The sequence below is a fragment of the Manis javanica genome, chromosome 3 (assembly GCF_040802235.1).
Source record: "Manis javanica isolate MJ-LG chromosome 3, MJ_LKY, whole genome shotgun sequence".
Taxonomy (NCBI): domain Eukaryota; kingdom Metazoa; phylum Chordata; class Mammalia; order Pholidota; family Manidae; genus Manis; species Manis javanica.
This window is the reverse complement of record NC_133158.1, coordinates 166489183-166512459: the sequence shown is the minus strand read 5'-3', so window position 1 is coordinate 166512459 and position 23277 is coordinate 166489183. Positions and strand designations below refer to the sequence as shown.

Below are 23277 nucleotides of genomic sequence, written 5' to 3'. Positions count from 1 at the left end.
TTTCCTTTCTCGTTTCTGATTCTGTTGATGTGTGTTGATTCTCTTTTTCTCTTACTAAGTCTGGCTAGAGGCTTATCTACTTTGTTTATTTTCTCAAAGAACCAGCTCTTGGTTTCATTGATTTTTTCAACTGTTTTATTATTCTCAGTTTTATTTATTTCTTCTTGGATCTTTATTCTGTCACTCCTTCTGCTGACTTTAGGCCTCATTTGTTCTTCTGTTTCTAATTTCAAAAATTGTGTCTTTAGATTATCCATTTGGGATTGTTCTTCCTTCTTTAAATATGCCTGGGTTGCTATATACTTTCCTCTTAAAACTGCTTTCGCTGCATCTCACAGAAGTTGGGGCTTTTTGTTGTTGTTGTCATTTGTTTCCGTATATTGCTTCATCTCTATTTTGATTTGGTCCTTGATCCATTGATTATTTAGGAGAATGGTGTTAAGCCTGCATGTGCTTGTGAGCCTTTTTACTTTCTTTGTACATTTTATTGCTAGTTTTATACCTTTGTGTTTTGAGAATTTGGTTGGTAGGATTTCAATATTTTTGAATTTATTGAAGCTCTTTTTGTGGCCTTGTATGTGGTCTATTCTGGAGAATGTTCCATGTGCACTTGAGAAGAATGTGTATCCTGTTGCTTTTGGGTGTGGAGTTCTATTGATGTCTACTAGGTCCATCTGTTGTAGTGTGTTGTTCAGCACCTTTGTGTCCTTACTTATTTTCTGTGTGGTGGATTCTCCTTTGGAGTGAGTGGTGTGTTGAAGTCTCCTAAAATGAATGCATTGCATTCTGTTTCCTCCTTTAATTCTGTTAGTATTTGTTTTCCATATATTTCTGCTCCTGTATTGGGTGCATATATATTCATAATGGTTATGTCCTCTTGTTGGATTGACCCCTTTATCATTATATAATCTCCTTCTTTATCTCTTGTGAGTTTCTTTGTTTTGAAGCCTATTTTGTCTGATACTAGTATTGCAACACCTGCTTTTTTCTCCCTGTTGTTTGCATGAAATATCTTTTTCCATCCCTTGACTTTTAGACTGTGCATTTCCTTGGGTTTGAGGTGAGTCTCTTGTAAACAGCATATAGATGGGTCTTGCTTTTTTACCCATTCTATTACTCTGTGTCTTTCGATTGGTGCATTTAGTCCATTTACATTTATGGTGATTATTGAAAGATATGTACTTCTTGCCATTGTAGGCTTTAGGTTCATGGTTACCAAAGGTTCAAGGTTATCTTCTTTACTGTCTTACTAATTTAACTCACTTACTGAGCTATTATAAACACAGTCTAATGATTCTTTATTTCTCTCCCTTCTTATTCCTCCTCCTCCATTCTTTGTATGTTAGGTGTGTTTTTTTTGTGTCTGCTATTTTGTTTCCTTTGTCTGCTTTTGTGGGTAGTTGATTTTATTTTTTGCCTTTAGTTAGTATTTGATTGTTTTGCTTTGTTTTCTGTGATTTTATTTTCTCTCATGACATCTTTTTAGCCTTAGGAGTGCTTCCATCTAGAGCAGTCCCTCCAAAATACTCTGTAGAGGTGGTTTGTGGGAGGCAAATTCCCTCAACTTTCACTTATCTGGAATTGTTTAATCCCTTCTTAGTATTTAAATGATGATCATGCTGGATACAGTATCCTTGGTTCAAGCCCCTTCTGTTTCATTGCATTAAATATATCATGCCATTCTCCTCTGGCATGTAAGGTTTCTGTTGATAAGTCTGATAACCTGATGGGTTTTCCTTTGTAGGTGACCTTTTTTTTCTCTCTGGCTTCCGTTAATACTCTGTCCTTTTCTTTGATCTTTGGCATTTTAATTATTATGTGTCTTGTTGTTTTCCTCCTTGGGTCCCTTGTGTTGGGAGTTCTGTGTGCTTCCATGTTCAGAGAGGCTATTTCCTCCCCCAGTTTGGGGAAGTTTTCAGCAATTATTTCTTCAAATACACTTTTATCCCTTTTTCTCTGTCTTCTTCTGGTACCCCTATGAAGCGGATATTGTTCCTTTTGTATTGGTCACATAGTTCTCTTAATATTCTTTCATTCCTGGAAATTCTTTGATCTCTCTCTCCGTTAGCTTCTCTGTGTTCCTGTTCTCTGATTTCTATTCCATTAATGGCCTCTTGTATCTCGTCCATTCTGCTTTTTAATCCTTCCAGAGATTGTTTTATTTCTGTATTCATTCTCAGCTCTTTCATATTTCTGTGCAAGTCCATCAGCATGGTTATAACCTTTATTTTGAATTCTTTTTCAGGAATATTGATTAAATCTATCTCCCCTGGTTCCCTCTCAGGGTTGGATGTCTGGGTTATTCTGGTCTGAAACAAATTCTTCTACCTTTTCATGGCGATAGAGGTAGTCATAGGCAGTTGGCGTGTGTGTCAGCTGAGAGAACCAAGTCCCTTTTCACTTGGTCCTGGCCTTCCTTTGCTGGGAGAATGGCGACCCCCTAGCGGCTTGTGCTGTGCTGTTGCATGCAGATAGGGTCTCTGATTCTTGCCTGCGCTGCTGTGGAAGGAGCTCTGTGCATTTGTTGTGGGCATGGCCACTTTCAGGCTGCTGCTCTGCTATGGCGGGGCGTCACCAGAGGAGGAGGTGGCGGGAGGCTGTTTATTGCTGTGAGGGGCCTCAGAGCTACCCTGTTGCCCAGGGGGTTACTGCGCCCGGAGTTTCCCGGGATTCCCAGCTGCTGGGCTGATTGTGAAGGGAAGCTTTCATCCTGCTGTGAGGCTACTGTCCCTTTAAGACTTTCAAAAAGCAATCCCTTTTCTTTTGTCCCAGGGAGTCACCGGTTGTAGGAACCTGCTCACAGGTTTTACTGTTCCATTTCCCTGGTATCCAGCACACCATGCATTGTGTGGCTATGCTTCTCGTGTGGATGGCTAGGGCTGGGTATTGAGCAGTCCTGGGCTCCCTCTCCCTCCCTGCTCCAACTCCTCACCTCCCACTGGGGAGCTGGGGTAGGGGTGTCGCTCGAGTCCCGCTGGACTGCGGCTTGTATCTTACCTGCTTTGTGAGGCTCTGGGTTCTTGCAGATGTAGATGTAGCTTGGCTGTTGTGCTGTATCTTCTGGTCTTTTAGGAGTAGATGTATTTGTTGTATTTTCAAAAATATGTATGTTTTTGGGAGGAGATTTCCACTGTCTTACTCACGCCACCATCTTGGCTCTTCCCCTTAGAAGGGAGTTTTTAAAGAGTTTAATTAGCGATTAAGTTGTTAAGTCATAATGTAGACTAGAAAACTTCTTAAGTAATATGAGCTATGAATTTAACAAGAAAGGATATTGTTACAGAATAAAAGATGTTATGCCTTAAGACCAGCCCCTTTTCTTTGTTTAGGAGCAGTTCTGTCAATAATGTGCCTCCTCATCTTGATTTACTGTTGAAGGAAATAGTGACAGTTGTAAGTATAATCAGATCCATACTGTTTGCTGTAGGGCCAGTATGTCTGCCTTTGTAGAACAAATACCTGCCTTTGCATATTGTAGTATCCTGGCATGAGCAGAATTTTTTAAATAAGGGATAAGCTAAAACCATTTCTTACTTGCATTAAAATGCAAGTAAAGTGATTTTTTCCCTTTTCAGTTGGCTTGCTCAAGTGTCATATCTCATCAATATATTGAATGTCTTGGATACTTTAAACTTATTACTGTGGGGTCAAAATGTGATCTGTAAATTAAAGATAAAACGGAGGCACCCAAAATGGTGCACATGGTTTGGATGTTGAAAATTTGGAAATCCCAAGTTCTTTGAAACCTGATACTGTATTACTGAGCAGACTTTAAAAGCCACATCCAAACACTACATTAGGAAATGAAAAAATGTTTTCCATAGGCAGATAAAACTATACAGAGAATTAAGATCTATTTGTCTCCATTTCCCAAGTTGAAGCACTCACCTTTTGAGTGTGCTTTGCTATTCAACTCAGTATCTGATGGAACAATGAAAGTAGTTTAGTGAGATACTGCTTTATAATTTCTGAGTCCATGTTTGAATAAGCACATCTACCTGAAAGATTTACCACTCTGATGACCAGTATGTGAGAAGGTGTTTTCCAGTTTGTTTGAAATAAAGGTTAAGGAAAGAAACCAGTGAGGATTAGGTTTCAGAATCAACTGTAGCTAGTTAAAGTAGAAAATAATTTGGTGAAAGGTTTTAAGTAGCTTAAAGAATTGTTGGAAAGACTGATAAAACACAGGTGGAACTTTCAGGAGTGACAATAAAAAGTCATATTGCGTCTGGGCCACCATGGGAGTTAACACCCTTACTTAGGATCAGAATGGTACCTGCAGAATTGGGAATCTGTAACTTTTAGCTATTGTTTTAGAGCCTTACTATCTCTGCCATTATCAGGAATCTGCCACTATTAGAGCCATCAGCAAGCAGGCACCTTCATCATAAATCTCTTGTCACTGCTGAGTGACATCTTCATTATTAATCTGTTGTCACAGCCAGGCCACACCTGCCACAACCTCTGTGACAGAATAGATTGCCTTGTGCCCTTCTGGATATTTATGAAACCTGTGACTGGATATGGGAACTTCTGCAAACGCTGCTGCAGAAAACTTGGACATCTCCCTGACAGTGCTTGGAAGTAGCAGCAGCCTAAATGTAGCCTCCTTTCTCTTCTGCTCTCCAAATTTCCAGGGAGTGCATCTGATTGGTTGAATTTAAATCACATTCACAGCCCTAACTGCAGGAGAGGCTGAAAAAGTAGTTTTTAGCTTTCTAGTCTCTGCAGTACAGGAAGTCATACACCAAAGAACATTAAAATAGTTGATTAACACTGATCTATCGTATCTACCATGATATAGACCCTGATTCTCCTTAAGGCTACCTATGTTCAAATGGGTTATATAGGTAACTGAGAAAGATTGCAAATAGTACCACCAAATAATATTGAGGAACTTAGAAGTATTTGTTTTTAGCATATTTTATTGTTTTATAATGACATTTTAAAAAATACTCTGATTTATACTCCACGTATATGGTGAATTCAGTGGTGTATGGATACTAAAAGTTTCCTCATATTTAAAGTGTGGGTAGTGGATAAAAAGCCTGAAAGAGGGAGTAAAAGAAAAACCATTAGAATTGGTTACTTAACTGAGGAAGGTTTAGTGTTATCAAATACTGCAGCATACTTAAATGAGATGGGAACTGAAAAGCAATTATTTAACTTGGTAGCACTTAATATTATTAGTATTCTTGAAGGTTCTAATAAACAAGTAGGATCAGAAGCCAAGTTGCAGGTTCAAGCTGTGAGTAGGAGGGAAAAGGATTGGAGCAGCAATTATAGAGTAAGTTTTCAAGAAGCTTGCCTTTGCAGTAGCATTAGTGGTTTTTGATTTTTGTCCAATGCACTTGTTTATTTATATGCCCTAATTAACTAGAACTGGGGAGGTTCCATGTAAATGTCAGACACGACAAGTGTGTGTAACACCATCTTTTAAAGTTCCTCACTTTCTATTTTGTGTATAGTTTGGTGTAAAGTGTGTGCTATTAAAATAGTCTTTCTGTTTAGAGATGTAATGAATATAACTATTTTTATTAGTTCTTTAACTATTGATTACTTGTTATTTCACTTTTGATTATTTTTAATAAAGAAATTATTTTGATTAATATTTTTATGAAGTGCCAATTAATTACTGCTATTGTTTGTAGTTAGAATTTAAAGTCTTGATACCTGAGTTAACGTATTTGTATGATTGGTGAATTGGGCATTGATTGATTTACTTTCAACATAGTTTTTTTGAACATCAGTGACAGATATTCAAAGACTATAGATTATTATAACTGCTTTTATGGGAAGTAATGTTGAGTGCATTTTATATGTTACATAGAACTTAAGTTTTTATTTATTCTAAGTAAATATCTGATAATGTTAAGTTCATTCGATTCTGTAGACCAAATAATCCCCATTGTCTCCCTCTTAAAAAGGTTGATGGTGGAATATGTGTACATTTATACAGTATAGCTTTCTCAACCTACATTTATGTGCAGAAACGGGTTGGTCAAGGGTAGTGATTTAGGGTTCCGAATTTCCTCATTAGATATGAAGCAGGCTAATTATGATTTGTTTACATTTAACTCCAAATTTGCTTGCATTCCAGGCCCTATATGGAGAACTAGTTTTTTTTTACTTTGGTTTAAAAAAAAAACAACCCTCTGAATTATACAGAGGGAAAACATCAAAAAAAAAAAAAGAGGAACTTAAAAGCAGAGAAGGATGAAAGTAATGAAAAATAGAATTGCTGGGTAGTGTTCTGTAGTGAGAGGGAGAGAATATGATAGAGCACAAATGGATGAACTTTGTATAAGAGGAGTGGCATTTAGTCTTTAAAGAAAGAGGAGTATGGATGGATACAAATTCAAATAAAATATTTACTGTTAGGAAACTGGTGAAATGAGGTAGTTTTGGGGTCATTTAAAAGATCAGTTTCCTTGATTCTGACTTGAGATGAACATAAGTATGTTTATTCTGTTTAAGTGGTAACCTAATTTTTTTCTAATCTCTCTGTGCAAGCTTAATAACAGTGAGTATCTTGTTGGTGGCTCTGTATTGATTTTCTCATTTTAATATTTAAAAGTTATGTGTTTATTGAGTTCTCCATAGGTGGTTCTTAAGTTTCTGATAGACTTCTTTAAAATTCATTGGCTTAAATGGTCTTTAGTTTTGAAGTTAATAAGCAGAAAGAGACTTGAGTTTACCTAGCCCAAACTTTGATCAGGAAAGCTATGCTTCAGTGATATGCCTGAAGTCATTTAGCTGCTTAGTAGCAGAGGTAAGACAGGAACACTGGTTTCATGATTCTTAAGGCAATGCACTTTTCCTTATGCGCACACCTTATTTTCCTAATTTAGTACTCTGGTATCTGATTTTAGCACCTACACTTTTGTGTGTCCTTTTCGTCCATGAGCATCTCACAAGAACTTCAGCACTAGACTACTGGCTTCTTTAATATTCGTTCAACAAATATTTCTCAAGTATATAATGTATGACAGGCACTGTTTTAGATCTTGGGGATCAACAAGTTCTCAGGAGCCAAGAATGAGGGAACCAGAAAATAAACAACAGTTAAGTAAAATTTAACAGAGTTTCAGATAGTTATGAATGCTATCAAGAAAACAAATAAAATATAATAGGATTATTTACTCTAGAATAGTCGGGGTTAGAATAGAGTGTCATTTCTTTGAGGAAGTGACATTTGAGCTGAGAGCTAGATGATAAGAGCCAGCCACATGAAGATGTAGGGTTAGAGCATTCCAGGCAGAGGCCCTGAGCTTGGGTTGGTGAATGGAAAGAAGGTGAACACTGGGGAGAGTGGGAGGAAGAGAGGTCAGAGAGGAAGGACAGTTCAGTAGGGCTGTGTAGACCATGGCAATGGGAATTTAGAAATGGTATTATATTCTAAGTGAAATGGAATGGTACTGGAGCAGGGGAGTGACTGACCTTGTAATGTGTTTAAAAGATCACACTGTATGATGGAGAGTGAATTATAGAGTGATACCAATGAAGGTGAAGAGAAGTGGTTGCATTTGGGATATATTTTGGAGGTCTGCTGGATTGAGTATTGGAGAGGATACAGGAGTGGGAGGTTTTGGGAGGACGGTGAGAAAAAGAAAGGAAGTGGTGGTAGATTGGGGGAAGAGCATGTTTTCAGGGAGGAAATCAGATGGTATGTATGAGACTTGTTAAATTTGAGATGCCTACTGGATAACCAAGGAGGCAGTTTAATATTCACAACTGGTGTTGAGAAGGAGAGATAAGGCCTGGAAGCGCAGATGTGTCAGGCATCAGCATTAACACCGCAGACTGGAGGAGTTTGCAAAGGGAAAAAAAAGACGATGGTCCAGAACTGAGCCCTGAAAAACATTGCAACATTTAGTGAGGAGAGAGAGAAGTCATCAGAGGGCCAATGATGTAGGAGGAAAGCCAGAAATATTGTGTAGTAGAAGCCAAGAAAAGGACATTTTAAGAAGGGATGCTAGTGTTCACATATTAAATAGTGCTGCCAAATCAGGTATGATGAGCACAGAGAAATGACCATTGGATTTGGCACTATTGAAGGCATTGGCAACCCTGGCTGGGGCAGTATCAGTGTCATCCTGGGGTTGGAAGCTAATTGGAGATGGTTGAAGAATGGGTGAATGGAAAGTGAGAAATTAAAGACAATGACCAGCAGTGATTGTATTTGAGAAGTTTTAGTGTGAAAGGGAGTCTATAAATGGATTGATGTGAAGGAGGAACAAATGGAGTCAAGGGAGATGTTTTTTTCTTTATGCTCTTTTTAAAATTGGGAAATACCAAAGTTTTTTTATGTATTAATGGAATAACTCGCTAGAGGGGAAACTGATCGTACAGCACACGGGAATTAATTGTGGAGTCAAGTCCTCAAGGTGGTACTGGTGGATGGAATAGAGAACACAAGGGATATTACCCTTTTCTAGGGGCAGGAATGCAGTGATGTAAGATGACCTCACATGCCCCTTTACATGCAGCTTCTTCCTTCAGTCTCACCAGATTCCTTTAAACCAAATTGATCATCTTTCTTTAATTATTAATTTTTCTCTGTGCTACATCTTATATGTTCTTTTGGATTGAATTTATCATATATAAGACTTAGCATGAAGCAGTTGGTGACAATTAACAACAGTTTCAATTTTTGTACCAACAGGTGAAGCAAAAAATTTATTACCGTATCTTGGGCCCAACAAAATGAGAGATTGTTTCTGCACCATAAATTTGGACCAGGAAGAAGTTTATCGTACGCAAGTTGTTGAAAAATCTTTAAGGTTTGTAAAAAATTCTTATTATCACTTACAACATATATATTGATTAATAAACTTTATACATTTTCCAGACTATGATCATTAAGATTTTCTTCATCTGAAACTTACTTTTCCATTCTGGATTTATTTTTAGAATTACAGAATCTCAGAGTTTGAAGAAACCTTAATTTTCATTGAGCTGGGCTAACCACGTTATGCTTGGTTCCTTCTGACAATTATTCTTGGCAAGGGGTATCTGGCATTTGCTTAATAATATTTCAGTGACCAAGGAATTTACTGCCTCCTAAGCAGCCTATTTGGTATTGGAGCTATTTTGATTCTTAGAAAGCCCTTACATTTGACATCTATCAAAAGAAGAACATACTGTCTGCCAAGAACTTGCTGGGTGCTATCAAGATAAATGCAGTGCTTGCTTTCATGTGGCTTTCCATTGCCTCAAAAGGTATCTTCCTCTTACTTATTCCTAATTCTATCCTTTGGATTTCTGGAGAACGTGTTTAATCCACGTCTCACATGACATTCTTTGAAGTTTTTGAAAACAAGTATCATATACCTCAGTTTGGTCTCTGGGCTAAATTTTGCTGATTCATTTGAACTTTCTCAGAGTACATCATTATTTTATTTCTCTTGAGAATCTTAAAGTTTACACAAGTCACTTAAGTGAGTGGTAGTTTCTCACCTTTTGAAAGTATAATAGCACTTTGAGAGTATCATAGTAAATTCTAGTTCATAAAATTGGAATGAACCACCTTGGCCCTGTAATAATGTTTGTGGACATAATTCTAGTGCAGAGCTGTGCTAGAAGGAAGCAGTCTTGTTCAGAGATAAGAGTCAAGACAAGGGCATAGGTTGTTCGGAATGAATATGTGGTAAATGAATATTGAGTGTCATTGACTTAGTGTAAATTGTATTTCATGTGTCTATTTTTTGATGCTCTTTTTGATAACTTCTTTATGCTTACGTTTTTTTCCTCTGAAATTTGTCCTTTTGTCTTTATTGTCAATACTTAATTTTGAATGCCTATTATGTTCTTCATGAAAGGCATTATATAAAGCTGAAAATACTTTGGTGACCTAAAAAGATTTGAAGTAATATGCTTCATATCTTTAGGCATAAATCACCTGTCCCTGTTGTATTAGAATTCTGTTGTTATTTATGTTAGAAGTGATGAAACTGAGTAACTAAAGGGCTAAATAATTTGTGCCTATAATAAAGGAAGTTAATAACAAAACTGAGATTGGGGCTAAAAACTATTAAAATCTCAATTTGTTACCAGATGTACACTGATTCTGTATCACACAAAACTCAGTGATGTTTTTATATTTACAAAACTTGTAATTGTCCATAAGTTGAATACTTGTGGTAGTTTCTAATAGGTAGACCTGAAAATGAGTAAATAAAATCATCTTTTTTTTTTAACCCTTGTCTTTTCATATATTTGTGTTGGAGAAAATGATGAAACCAATTATTTTTATCCATCTTAAATTATTTTTCTAGATGCATAGCAACTTGGAAGATATTTTAAGGCTAGCAGTAATTACCTTAGGTTATTTCAGTATAGTAAGGCTAGGTGCTTCTTGGGTTCTAGACCCCATGGGTTTTTCCTGTGGAATAAAGTGAAAGAATCTATAGTATAAACCCTTGCTTGCCTTGCTTTCATTTCATGGTTTTCTGCCCTTGTAGATAGTGTGTTCAGCTCTTAAGTCAAAAGTCAGTAGATACCATTTAGATCTTTTATGGGTTCTGGGTATTATAGTTTTTATGGGTAGTTTGGATATAGAGTTTTCATAATGGGGAAGAAGGAGTAACACATGGAATCCATAGCTCCAAAATCTCCATCTCAAATCCTTTAAAGAAGTAGGTATTATATAGACAAACTGAGTAACAGCAATACTGCTTGTGCTTGGTACTTCCCTTCCTCACACCAAGAATTACCTTCTGAGTCATATGCATGATCCTGGGTCAGTGATAATAACTATTGTTTTAAAAGCTGTGTAAATCTAGTCATAGCTCCTTACCAGCCATCTTGAAAAGTTTTCTTCAAATGAGTGGGTTAATTTATAAAATAAAAATGTGGGCAGCCAGATGTGTGGATTAGTTGTTCAGATTGTGATGATAGGATGATGCAGATGGGTGATTTAATGGGTAACTCTGTTGTTATTCTTATTTAGCTTTAGAATTTATTTAAAAAATAATGTTTGAGTGTGGATGTGTGATAAAGGAAATTCTGCATTTTATAATTACTTATAAAATGATGCAAAGAAGAAAAAAGACCTAACTAAACTGGCCCTGGCTTTACCTAATAGTTGTTGTTGTATCAATTTCTGTGTTGAGAAATAACATGTCAGAATATGTCAAAATAACAGACAATTTTTAAAAGTCTATTTTGATTACATTTGAGGTGAAAATTATATTGGCAAAAGTTGACTAGGCATTATAACAACAAAAAGCTGAGTCAGCTTTTTCCCGGACAATGTCAGAAATGACTTCTGACAGAGTATTTTACTTTGCATTTCAGCTTCTCTTTAAGTTGTGAAATCTTGAAAAGTTTGCAATTATGGTGACATTTTCAAAGTGTTTCTTTGTTCCTTAAACATTCTCAGGAAAGAGGTGCTCTTGACAAAAGATACTCATGAGCACTGCAGAGATTCCTATGTTTCTAGAAGAATTTAAATGTCAAAATAGCATTCTGAAAATGAACTTAAAAAAGTAAGCTTTTTTTCACAGAAAATTTTAGCAACTTCGAGGTAGGCAAATATTTCTTAAGATGCAAAAAGCGCTAATCATAAAAGGAAAGTTGATGAACTGGATTTCATTGAAATCAGAGCGTTGTGCTTTTCAACAGAAATTGTCAAGAAAATGAAATGGCAAGCCACAGCTGGGAGAAAATATTTTAACAAATGACTTGTACCCATAATTTATTTAAAAACAGCAACAACAGCAATACGAGAATAATCATTTACAGACATTTCCCCAAAAAAGATATACAAAGAGCCAATAAGCACATGAAAAGATATTCAACATCATTAGTCATCAGGAAAGTGCTGTTTAAAACCATTTCTGTCACTATAGATTCTAGAACATAATTTGTAATGCTAGAAATCAGATTACTAGTGCCTGTGAGAGTATGGAGAGGGTGACTGCACAAAGGAACCTGGGGAGACAGGACTGTTTTACATCTTGATTCAAGTAGAGATCACACAGGTGTATAAATTTATCATGTCATTCATTCACTAGAATGGCTGACTTTAAAAAGACCTTCAGTAGCAAAATTTGACAGTAATATGGAGCCACTGGAGCTCTCATACATTGCTGGTAGGAGTGTAACATGATACAGTCATATTGGAAAAGAGTCTGACAATTTCTTATAAATTAAAAATTAACCTACCCTTTAACTCAGCAATTCCACTCTTTGTTAATGTATTCAAAACAATTGGAAGAATATGTCCAGGAAAGTCTTGTATAAAAAATGTTCATAGCAAGTTTACTTTTAATAGCCCAAACTGGAAACAGTTCAATGACATTAACAGGAGAATAGATTATGGAATATTCATAAATGGAATATACAGGAATTAAAACAAATGAACTATGGATATACTCAGAAAAATGGAAAAATACAGATGTTAAGGTGAGTGAAAGAAGCTAGACATAGGAGTACATACTACTTGATTCCATTTATAAGAAATTCTACAACAGATTTGTAGTGATGGAGTTAGATCACTGGTTGCCTTTGGCAGGTATGGTAGGGTAACTACAAAGGAGCATAAAGGAACTGTATGGAGAGAAAGAAATGTTACTGTATCTTGATTGGGATAGAGGTTCCATAGGCTTATAAATTTACCAAAAGTCATTAACCTCTATAAATTAGATTTTATTATATGTAATTTATTCCTCAGTAAAGACGAAAAAATAACCTGTTTTAATTTTTTAAATATATTTTATAGTAATGTCTTACATAACATTACCCATTTTAGGTGTTATGTATTATTGTGATTAATATAGCTTTACATATTGATGATGGTGTGAATATGACACTGTCCGCAGCTCTCATTTGTGTCCACTTCAGGTGAGCATGATCCCAGGCAATTACTGGATCTTCTGTCTGCAGGACTTCTCAAAAGCTGTTTGTTCGGGGCTCAACCTGCAATTGAGATCCTCTCAGAGTTCAGCTTGGTTTGTTTAGGATTTAGTTGGGATTTAGCATAGAGAATTATTTTGGAGCTTTTAGAGCTTTTCACTATGATGTTGTAGTCTATAATTTATTTCATTAAAAACTATATTATTTGAGGATACTGTTGAATTTAAATTTAATGAGCTTTCTCCCTTTTCTCCCTAGCCCATTTTTCAGTGAAGAATTTTACTTTGAGATTCCAAGAACTTTTCAGTATTTGTCTTTCTATGTTTATGATAAGAATGTTTTACAAAGAGACCTTCGTATAGGTATGTACTATTCACAGTTATCTTTAATCAGTATTGGTGTTTGTATTCATTCTTTCTCTAAGTATAAAATGTTGACAACAACAATAAAATATGCTCAACATTTCTAATCCTTTTCTCTGGTCTTCATGTTCATTTATGAGTCTGATTTTTAATTTGTGTGTTCAGCTTAGGTGAACTTCCTGAGCAAGTGTCATAACTGAGCCCCCCAATCATGGTGTCATATGTTTCCATAATACCTAATGGGTCCCTTTCCATAGTAGTCATTGCACTTTTTCAGCAGGTTGTTGTTTATGGTATTTATGAAGTTTATTATGTTGAGTATTATGATGGTTATGAATGCAGCAACTATCACTCAGAGTGCTTTGCATTTTGTAAATGTTCAGTATTTGTTGAATGGTTCAAAGAATGTTTTATATAAAGATCACAGTACTTGTTCTCCTCAAGGAACATCTGTTTTTGAAGTTTTTCTAAGAGAAGTAATAATTTGCATTAGTCTAGTCATGTTTTCTCTCTGGCTATGTTGGTTATCAACAGTTCTATTTCTTAAATAACTGTCTGGGGCTGGGGTGTGATCTGTGGGCATGGACCGGAACAAAGCTAACTGGCCACACAGATGTCAGTCATAGTCCTTGCACCACTATCTTTGTATTTTAATACCAGGTAGAGGTCCAAAATTTCTCCCTTTCTAGTATCCTAAATTTCTGCATCTTTATATCTCCTTTCTGATTTGAAGTATGCTCAGGTCTCCCCCAGTTTAAATGATAAAGTTTTTATTTGACTCTGTCCTCTTCACTACCATCTGTTTTTGCTTTTGCTGTTGAACTCATTGACAGACGATCTCTGTCCTTCCTCTGTTTACTACTTACTCTTTTTTAAATCTCTGTAATCTGGCTTCTGTATTTTCCTAACAAAAGTTTTTTGAAATTTGCCAAAATAATTCTAGAGCAAATCAAAGAACCTTTTAAAAACAATTCATTTTTTCTTAATTATAAAGCTGTACATGTTCTCAGTGACTAGAAGTGATTGCACAGGAATAACTAGTTAATAATTTGCATATTTCTTCCCATTCTTTATCCATGTATTTCTGTTATTACATTTGTACTATTTATTCTTTTTATTCACTTAATATCATCTTAATGGTCATTTTCCCATGTCATTAAATATTTTTCAAAAGTATTTATTATGTACTGTCCTTTGTATAGCAGTGCATTATCTTAATCACTCCTTTGTTGCGTGACCATTTTGTTTTCGAAACTGTTTTCAGATTTTTCTTACTCTGATGTTTCAGTGAACATCCTTCTGCATAAACTTTTACATGCCTCTTAATTCTTTTTTTTTTATTAATGTATGATTGATATACACTCTTATGAAGGTTTCACAAGAAAAACAATGTGGTTAATACATTTACCCTTATTATCGAGTCTCCCCCCATTCCCCATTGCAGTCACTGTCCATCAGTGTAGTAAGATGTCACAGAGTCCTTATTCGTCTTCTCTGAGCTACACTATCTTCCCCTTGACCCCACACACACCATGTGCACCAATCATGATACCCCACAATCCCCTTCTCCCACCCTTCCCACCCACCTTCCCACACCCTTCCCCTTTGGTAACCACTAGTCCCTTCTTGGAGTCTGTGAGTCTGCTGCTTTTTGTTCTTTCAGTTTTGCTTTGCTGTTATGCTCCACAAATGAGGGAAATCATTTGGTATTTGTCTTTCTCTGCCTGACTTATTTCACTGAGCATAATACCCTCTAGCTCCATCCATGTTGTTGCAAATGGTAGGATTTGTTTTCTTTTTTATGCCATTGTATGTATGTACCACATCTTCTTTATCCATTCATCTACTGATGGACACTTAGGTTGCTTCCATATCTTGGCTATTGTAAATAGTGCTGCGATAAACATTGGAGTGCATATGTCTTTTTGGAACTGGGGTCCTACATTCTTAGGGTAAATTCCTAGGAGTGGAATTACTGGATCAAATGGTATTTCTATTTTTAGATTTTTGAGGAACCTCGATATTGCTTTCCACAATGGTTGAACTAGCTTACATTCCCACCAGCAGTGTAGGAGGGTTCCCCTTTCTCCAAATCCTCACCAGCATTTGTTGTTCCTAGTCTTTTCTATGTTGGCCATCCTAACTGGTGTGAGGTGATATCTCATTGTGGTTTTTGTTTTTGTTTTTGGTATCATTAATCCACAATTACATGAGCAACATGACTTCTATTCTTCATTATCAAGTCCCCACCACATACCCCATTACAGTCACTGTCCATGAGTGTAGTAAGATGCTATAGAATCACTACTTGTCTTCTCTGTGTTGTACAGCCTTCCCTGTGACCCCCACTACATTAGGTATGCTAATCGTAATGCCCCTTTTTCCCCTTACCCCTCCCTTCCCACCAACCCTCCCCAGTCCCTTTCCCTTTGGTAACTGTCAATCCATTCTTGGGGTCTGTGAGTCTGCTGCTGTTTTGTTCTTTCAGTTTTTTTCTTTGTTCTTATACTCCACAGATGAGTGAAATCATTTGATACTTGTCTTTCTCTGCTTGGCTTATTTCACTGAGCATAATACCCTCTAGCTCCATCCATGTTGTTGCAAATGGTAGGATTTGTTTTCTTCTTATGGCTGAATGATATTCCATTGTGTGTATCTACCACATCTTCTTTATCCATTCATCTACTGATGGACACTTAGGTTGCTTCCATTTCTTGGCTATTGTAAATAGTGCTGCAATAAACATAGGGATGCATATGTCTTTTTCAAACTGGGCTGCTGCATTCCTAGGGTAAATTCCAAAAAGTGGAATTCCTGGGTGAAATGGTATTTCTCTTTTGAGCTTTGTGAGGAACCTCTGTACTGCTTTCCACAGTGATTGAACTATTTTACATTCCCACCAGCAGTCCCTTTCTCCACATCCTTGCCAACATTTGTTGTCGTTTGTCTTTTGGATGGTGGCCATCCTAACTGGTGTGAGATACCTTATTGTGATTTTAATTTGCATTACTCTGATGATCAGCGATGTGGAGCATCTTTTCATGTGCCTGTTGGCCATCTGAATTTCTTCGGAGAGGTGTCTGTTCAGCTCCTCTGCCCATTTTTTAATTGGCTCATTTGCTTTTTGTTTGTTGAGGTGCGTGAGCTCTTTATATAATTTGGATGTCAACCCCTTCTCGGATATGTTATGTATGAATATATTCTCCCATACTGTAGGGTCTTTGTTTTACTGATGGTGTTCTTTGCTATACAGAAGCTTTTTAGTTTGATGTAGTCCCACTTGTTCATTTTTGCTTTTGTTTCCCTTGCCCAGGAGATATGTTCATGAAGTTGCTCATGTTTATGACCAAGAAATTTTTGCCTGTGCTTTTTCCTAAGAGTTTTATGGTTTCATGACTTACATTCAGGTCTTTGATCCATTCTGAGTTTACTTTTGTGTACGGGGTTAGACAATAATCCAGTTTCATTATCTTACATGTAGCTGTCCAATTTTGCCAACACCAGCTGTTGAAGAGGCTGTAATTTCCCCATTGTATATCCATGGCTCCTTTATCGTATATTAATTGACCATATATGCTTGGGTTTATATCTGGGCTCTCTACTCTGTTCCATTGGTCTATGGGTCTGTTCTTGTGCCAGTACCAAATTGTCTTGATTACTGTGTCTTTGTAGTAGAGCTTGAAGTCAGGCAGCATAATTCCCCTACTTTATTCTTCCTTCTCAGGATTGCTTTGGCTATTCGGGGTCTTTGGTGGTTCCATATGAATTTTAGAACTACTTGCTCTAGTTCATTGAAGAATGGTGTTGGTGTTTTGATAGGGATTGCATTGAATCTGTAGAATGCTTTATGCAGGATTGCCATTTTAACAATATTAATTCTTCCTGTCCATGTGCATGGGATGTGTTTCCATTTATTGTATATTCTTCTAATTTCTCTCATGAGTGTCTTGTAGTTTTCAGAGTACAAGTCTTTCACTTCCTTGGTTAGGTTTATTCTTAGGTAGTTTATTCTTTTTGATGGAATTGTGAATGGAATTGTTTTTCTGATTTCTCCTTCTGCTAGTTCATCATTAGTGTATAGGAATGCAACAGATTTCTGTGTATTAATTCTGTATCCTGCAACTTTGTTGAATTCAGATATTAGTTCTATTAGTTTTGGAGTGGAGTCTTTAGGGTATTTTATGTACAATATCATGTCATCTGTAAATAGTGACAGTCTGACATCTTCTTACCAATCTGGATGCCGTGTATTTCTTTGTTTTGTCTGATTGCCATGGCTTTGACCTCCAGTACTATGTTGAATAAAAGTGGGGAGAGTGGGCATCCCTCTCTTGTTCCCGATCGTAAGTGAAAAGGTTTCAGCTTCTTGCTGTTTAAATATAATGTTAGCTGTGAGTTTGTCACATATGGCCTTTATTGGGTGTACCTGCCTTCTATACCCATTTTGTTGAGAGTTTTTTTCATGCATGGATGTTGAATTTTCTCAAATGCTTTTTCAGCATCTATGGAGATGATCATGTGGTTTTTGTCCTTCTTTTTGTTGATGTGGTGGATGATGTTGATGGATTTTCAAATGTTGTACCATCCTTGCATCCCTGGGATGAATCCCACTTGGTCATGGTGTATGGTCCTATTGATGTATTTTTGAATTCGGTTTGCTTATATATATATATATTTTTTTTTTTTTTTGAGAGGGCATCTCTTATATTTATTGATCAAATGGTTGTTAACAACAATAAAATTCAGTATAGAGGGGTCGATGCTCAATGTACAATCATTAATCCATCTCAAGTCTAATTCTCGTCAGTCTCCAATCTTCTGAAGCATAACGAACAAGTTCTTACATGGTGAACGAATTCTTACATAGTGAATAAATTCTTACATGGTGAACAGTACAAGGGCATTCATCACAGAAACTTTCGGTTTTGATCACGCATTATGACCTATAAACAATCAGGTCAAATATGAATATTCATTTGATTTTTGTACTTGATTTATATGTTGATCCCACATTTCTCCCTTTATTATTATTATTATTTTTATTTTTAATAAAATGCTGAAGTGGTAGGTAGATGCAAGATAAAGGTAGAAAACATAGTTTAGTGCTGTAAGAGGGCAAATGTAGATGATCAGATGATCGGGTGTGTGCCTATGGACTAAGTATTAATCCAGGCTAGACAAGGGCAGCAAAACATCCACGATGCAGAAGATTTCTCTCAAAGCAGGGGGGGTGAGGTTCTGAGCCTCACCTCTGTTGATCCCCAAATTCTCACCTGATGGCCCCCCTGCGACTGTGCCTGTCTTAGGTTGTTCTTCCCTTGAGGAATCTTACCCATCTCTGGCTAACCAGTCATCTTCTGGGGCCATACAGGGAAATGTAAAGTTGGTAAGTGAGAGAGAAGCCATATTGTTTGAAAAGGTTAGCTTTTTACTTCTTTGCAGATTTATGCCCTGTGGCTTCTATGCCCAGCACTTGTCTCGAGGTATCTTTACCACCTGGAGGAATTATGATGCTCGGTAACTTCGATATGAGGCACGAATTCTATTTAAGGGTTGTAATTAGGAAGAAAGAAGAAAAGCTACAGATGTAGCATATGGAAGGAAACATGGGAGGATTGATTATTTCTTTGACATATCTTCTTGTAGAGTACCTTAAGTATGTATAGGTTTTAAACTACTAACTAATTTGCACACACATATTAACATAATAGGAATACGGTGACATAAACAAAGCAAATCTATAATTACCATCCATCTCCAGTGAAGCCAAGAAAACCATTTAGGCACCCTAGGCATTTGTGAAAATTTGTCTATGATATGATGGATATTGTCCAACTGTACTTGAACAGTCTGAGAGAAATCAGACAAATTAAAGCAGCCCATTTCTGGGATCTGTTCACATCCCATATGTTCTTTTAACCGTAGATAGTCTATAGTCATAAGATTTTGGAGTGCTACACCTTGCACCCCTCCCACCTCCTGGTTGAGTTCCAACAGTACAGATCCGGTCAAATTCGTTGTCTCACTGTATGCACATGCCAGCCTAGACATCTCCCTCCTCATTCTTATGGCAAGTCCAGGAGACGGTGGGCTGGATGCAGCCACAACCGCAGCGTCGTCCAGATCCCTGTGGAGGCTTTTTGATGATCATCCCCCGGCACAAGTCCTCCAGAGAGTGCTGATGCCGGAAGCTCCTCCTCATATCGTATCTTAGTTCATTTTCTGGGTATCCAAGCTAGGCCTTGATCTTCTGCATAGAAACAAACAGACCCTTTGCCCACACTTTGACATGCCCTCTATACCACTGTGCAGAACTCATTGGAGGTCAGCACACAGTAGCTGCTTTTTTTTTTTTTTTTTTATTAAGAGAAAGGAATATTATCAGAAAAGAGTACCTCCATAGCTGATCATCTGACACCCTTTAAGTGATCACCATTAAGGATATTTAAAGCATGCATTGATCTTTGATTTACCAATAGTTTTATCCTATCAAGGAGTAATCCCCCTTTTCTTTCTTTTTTTCTTTTTTTTTTTTTAATTTTTAATCTATACTTACATGAAGAATACTATGTTTACTATGCTCTCCCCTATATCAGGTCCCCCCTAAAAACCACATTACGGTTACTGTCCATCAGCTTAGCAAAATGTTGTAGAGTCACTACTTGTCCTCTCTGTGTTGTGCAGCCCACCCTCCCCTTTCTCCCTCCCCCCCATGCATGCTAATCTTAATACCCCCCTTCTTCTCCCCCCCCCCTTATCCCTCCCTGCCCACCCATCCTCCCCAGTTCCTTTCCCTTTGGTACCTGTTAGTCCATTTTTGGGTTCTGTAATTCCACTGCTGTTTTGTTCCTTCAGTTTTTCCTTTGTTCCTATACTCCTCAGATGAGTGAAATCATTTGGTATTTCTCTTTCTCCGCTTGGCTTATTTCACTGAGCATAATACTCTCCAACTCCATCCATGTTGCTGCAAATGGTTGGATTTTTCCACTTCTTATGGCTGAGTAGTATTCCATTGTGTATATGTACCACATCTTCTTTATCCATTCATCTACCGATGGACATTTAGGTTGCTTCCAATTCTTGGCTATTGTAAATAGTGCTGCGATAAACATAGGGGTGCATCTGTCTTTCTCAAACTTGATTGCTGTGTTCTTAGGGTAAATTCCTAGGAGTGGAATTCCTGGGTCAAGTGATAGGTCTGTTTTGAGCATTTTGATTAAACTCCATACTGCTTTCCACAATGGTTGAACTAATTTACATTCCCACCAGCAGTGTAGGAGGGTTCCCCTTTCTCCACAGCCTTGCCAACATTTGTTGTTGTTTGTCTTTTGGATGGCAGCTGTCCTTACTGGTGTGAGGTGATACCTCATTGTAGTTTTAATTTGCATTTCTCTGATAATTAGCGATGTGGAGCATCTTTTCATGTGTCTCTTGGCCATCTGTATTTCTTTTTTAGAGAACTGTCTGTTCAGTTCCTCTGCCCATTTTTTAATTGGGTTATTTGTTTTTTGTTTGTTGAGGCGTGTGAGCTCTTTATATATTCTGGACGTCAAGCCTTTATCGGATGTGTCATTTTCAAATATATTCTCCCATACCGTAGGGTTCCTTTTTGTTCTATTGATGGTGTCTTTCGCTGTACAGAAGCTTTTCATCTTAATGTAGTCCCACTTGCCCATTTTTGCTGTTGTTTTCCTTGCCCGGCAAGATATGTTCAAGAAGAGGTCACTCATGTTTATGTCTAAGAGGTTTTTGCCTATGCTTTTTTCCCAGAGTTTAATGGTTTCATGACTTACATTTAGGTCTTTGATCCATTTTGAGTTTACCTTTGTATATGGGGTTAGACAATGGTCCAGTTTCATTCTCCTACATGTAGCTGTCCCGTTTTGCCAGCACCATCTGTTGAAGAGACTGTCATTTTGCCATTGTATGTCCATGGCTCCTTTATCAACTATTAATTGACCATATATGTTTGGGTTAATGTCTGGAGTCTCTAATCTGTTCCACTGGTCTGTGGCTCTGTTCTTGTGCCAGTACCAAATTGTTTTGATTACTATGGCTTTGTAGTAGAGCTTGAAGTTGGGGAGTGAGATCCCCCCTACTTTATTCTTCTTTTTCAGGATTGCTTTGGCTATTCGGGGTCTTTGGTGTTTCCATATGAATTTTTGAATTATTTGTTCCAATTCATTGAAGAATGTTGCTGGTAATTTGAGAGGGATTGCATCAAATCTGTATATTGCTTTGGGCAGGATGGCCATTTTGACGATATTAATTCTTCCTAGCCATGAGCATGGGATGAGTTTCCATTTATTAGTGTCCCCTTTAATTTCTCTTAAGAGTGACTTGTAGTTTTCAGAGTATAAGTCTTTCACTTCCTTGGTTAGGTTTATTCCTAGGTATTTTATTCTTTTTGATGCAATGGTGAATGGAATTGTTTTCCTGATTTCTCTTTCTATTGATTCGTTGTTAGTGTATAGGAAAGCTACAGATTTCTGTGTGTTGATTTTGTATCCTGCAACTTTGCTGTATTCCGATATCAGTTCTAGTAGTTTTGGAGTGGAGTCTTTAGGGTTTTTTATGTACAATATCATGTCATCTGCAAATAGTGACAGTTTAACTTCTTCTTTACCAATCTGGATTCCTTGTATTTCTTTGTTTTGTCTGATTGCCGTGGCTAGGACCTCCAGTACTATGTTAAATAACAGTGGGGAGAGTGGGCATCCCTGTCTGGTTCCCGATCTCAGAGGAAATGCTTTCAGCTTCTCGCTGTTCAGTATAATGCTGGCTGTGGGTTTATCATATATGGCCTTTATTATGTTGAGGTACTTGCCCTCTATTCCCATTTTGCTGAGAGTTTTTATCATGAATGGATGTTGAATTTTTTCAAATGCTTTTTCAGCATCTATGGAGATGATTATGTGGTTTTTGTCTTTCTTTTTGTTGATGTGGTGGATGATGTTGATCGATTTTCGAATGTTGTACCATCCTTGCATCCCTGGGATGAACCCCACTTGGTCATGGTGTATGATCCTTTTGATATACTGTTGAATTCTGTTTGCTAATATTTTATTGAGTATTTTTGCATCTACATTCATCAGGGATATTGGTCTGTAATTTTCTTTTTTGGTGGGGTCTTTTCCTGGTTTTGGTATTAGGGTGATGTTGGCTTCATGCAATGAGTTTGGAAGTATTCCCTCCTCTTGTGTTTTTTGGAAAACTTTAAGGAGAATGGGGTATTATGTCTTCTCTATATGTCTGATTAAAATTTAGTGGTGAATGCATGCGGCCCACATGTTTTGTTCTTGAGTAGTTTTTTGATTACTGATTCAATTTCATTGCCAGTAATTGGCCTGTTAATTTTTCTGTTTCTTCCTGGGTCAGCCTTGGAAGGTTGTATTTTTCTAGAAAGTTGTCCGTTTCTTCTGGGTTATCCAGCTTGTTAGCATACAGATTTTCATAGTATTCTCTAATAATTCTTTGTATTTATGTGGTGTCCTTCAAGATTTTTCCTTTCTGATTCTGTTGATGTGTGTAGACTGTCTTTTCTTCTTGATAAGTCTGGCTAGGGGTTTATCTACTTTGTTTATTTTCTTGAAGAACCAGTTCTTGCTCTCAGTGATTCTATTTTATTCTCAATTTTATTTATTTCTGCTCTAATATTTATTATGTCCCTCTTTCTACTGACTTAGGACCTCATTTGTTCTTCTTTTTGCAGTTTTAATAGTTGTTACTTTAGACTGTTCATTTGGGATTGTTCTTCCTTCTTTAAGTAGGCCTGGATTGTTACATACTTTCCTCTTAGAGAACTGCCTTTGCTTTGTCCCACAGAAGTTGGGGCATTGTGCTGTTGTTGTCATTTGTCTCCATATATTGCTTGATGCCTGTTTTAGTTTGATCATTGATCCACTGATTATTTAGGAAAATGTTATTAAGCCTCCATGTGTTTGTGAGGCTTTTTGTTTTCTTTGTACAATTTATTGCTAGTTTTATACTTTTGTGATCTGAGATGTTGGTTTGTAGAATTTCAATCTTTTTGAATTTACTGAAGCTCTTTTTGTGG

The 23277-nt window shown here is 37.0% G+C and overlaps 1 protein-coding gene across 2 annotated transcripts in view; it reads left to right on the top strand.

Moving 5' to 3' along the window:
• RASA2 (RAS p21 protein activator 2) overlaps positions 1–23277 on the top strand; it is a 174966-nt gene that overhangs the window by 25269 nt on the left and 126420 nt on the right. For both annotated transcript variants that reach the window (XM_037022944.2, XM_037022943.2), the window contains exons 2-3: positions 8666–8783; positions 13117–13220. In XM_037022944.2, the coding sequence (XP_036878839.2) occupies positions 8666–8783; positions 13117–13220 (222 nt within the window). The remainder of the gene's footprint in view (positions 1–8665; positions 8784–13116; positions 13221–23277) is intronic.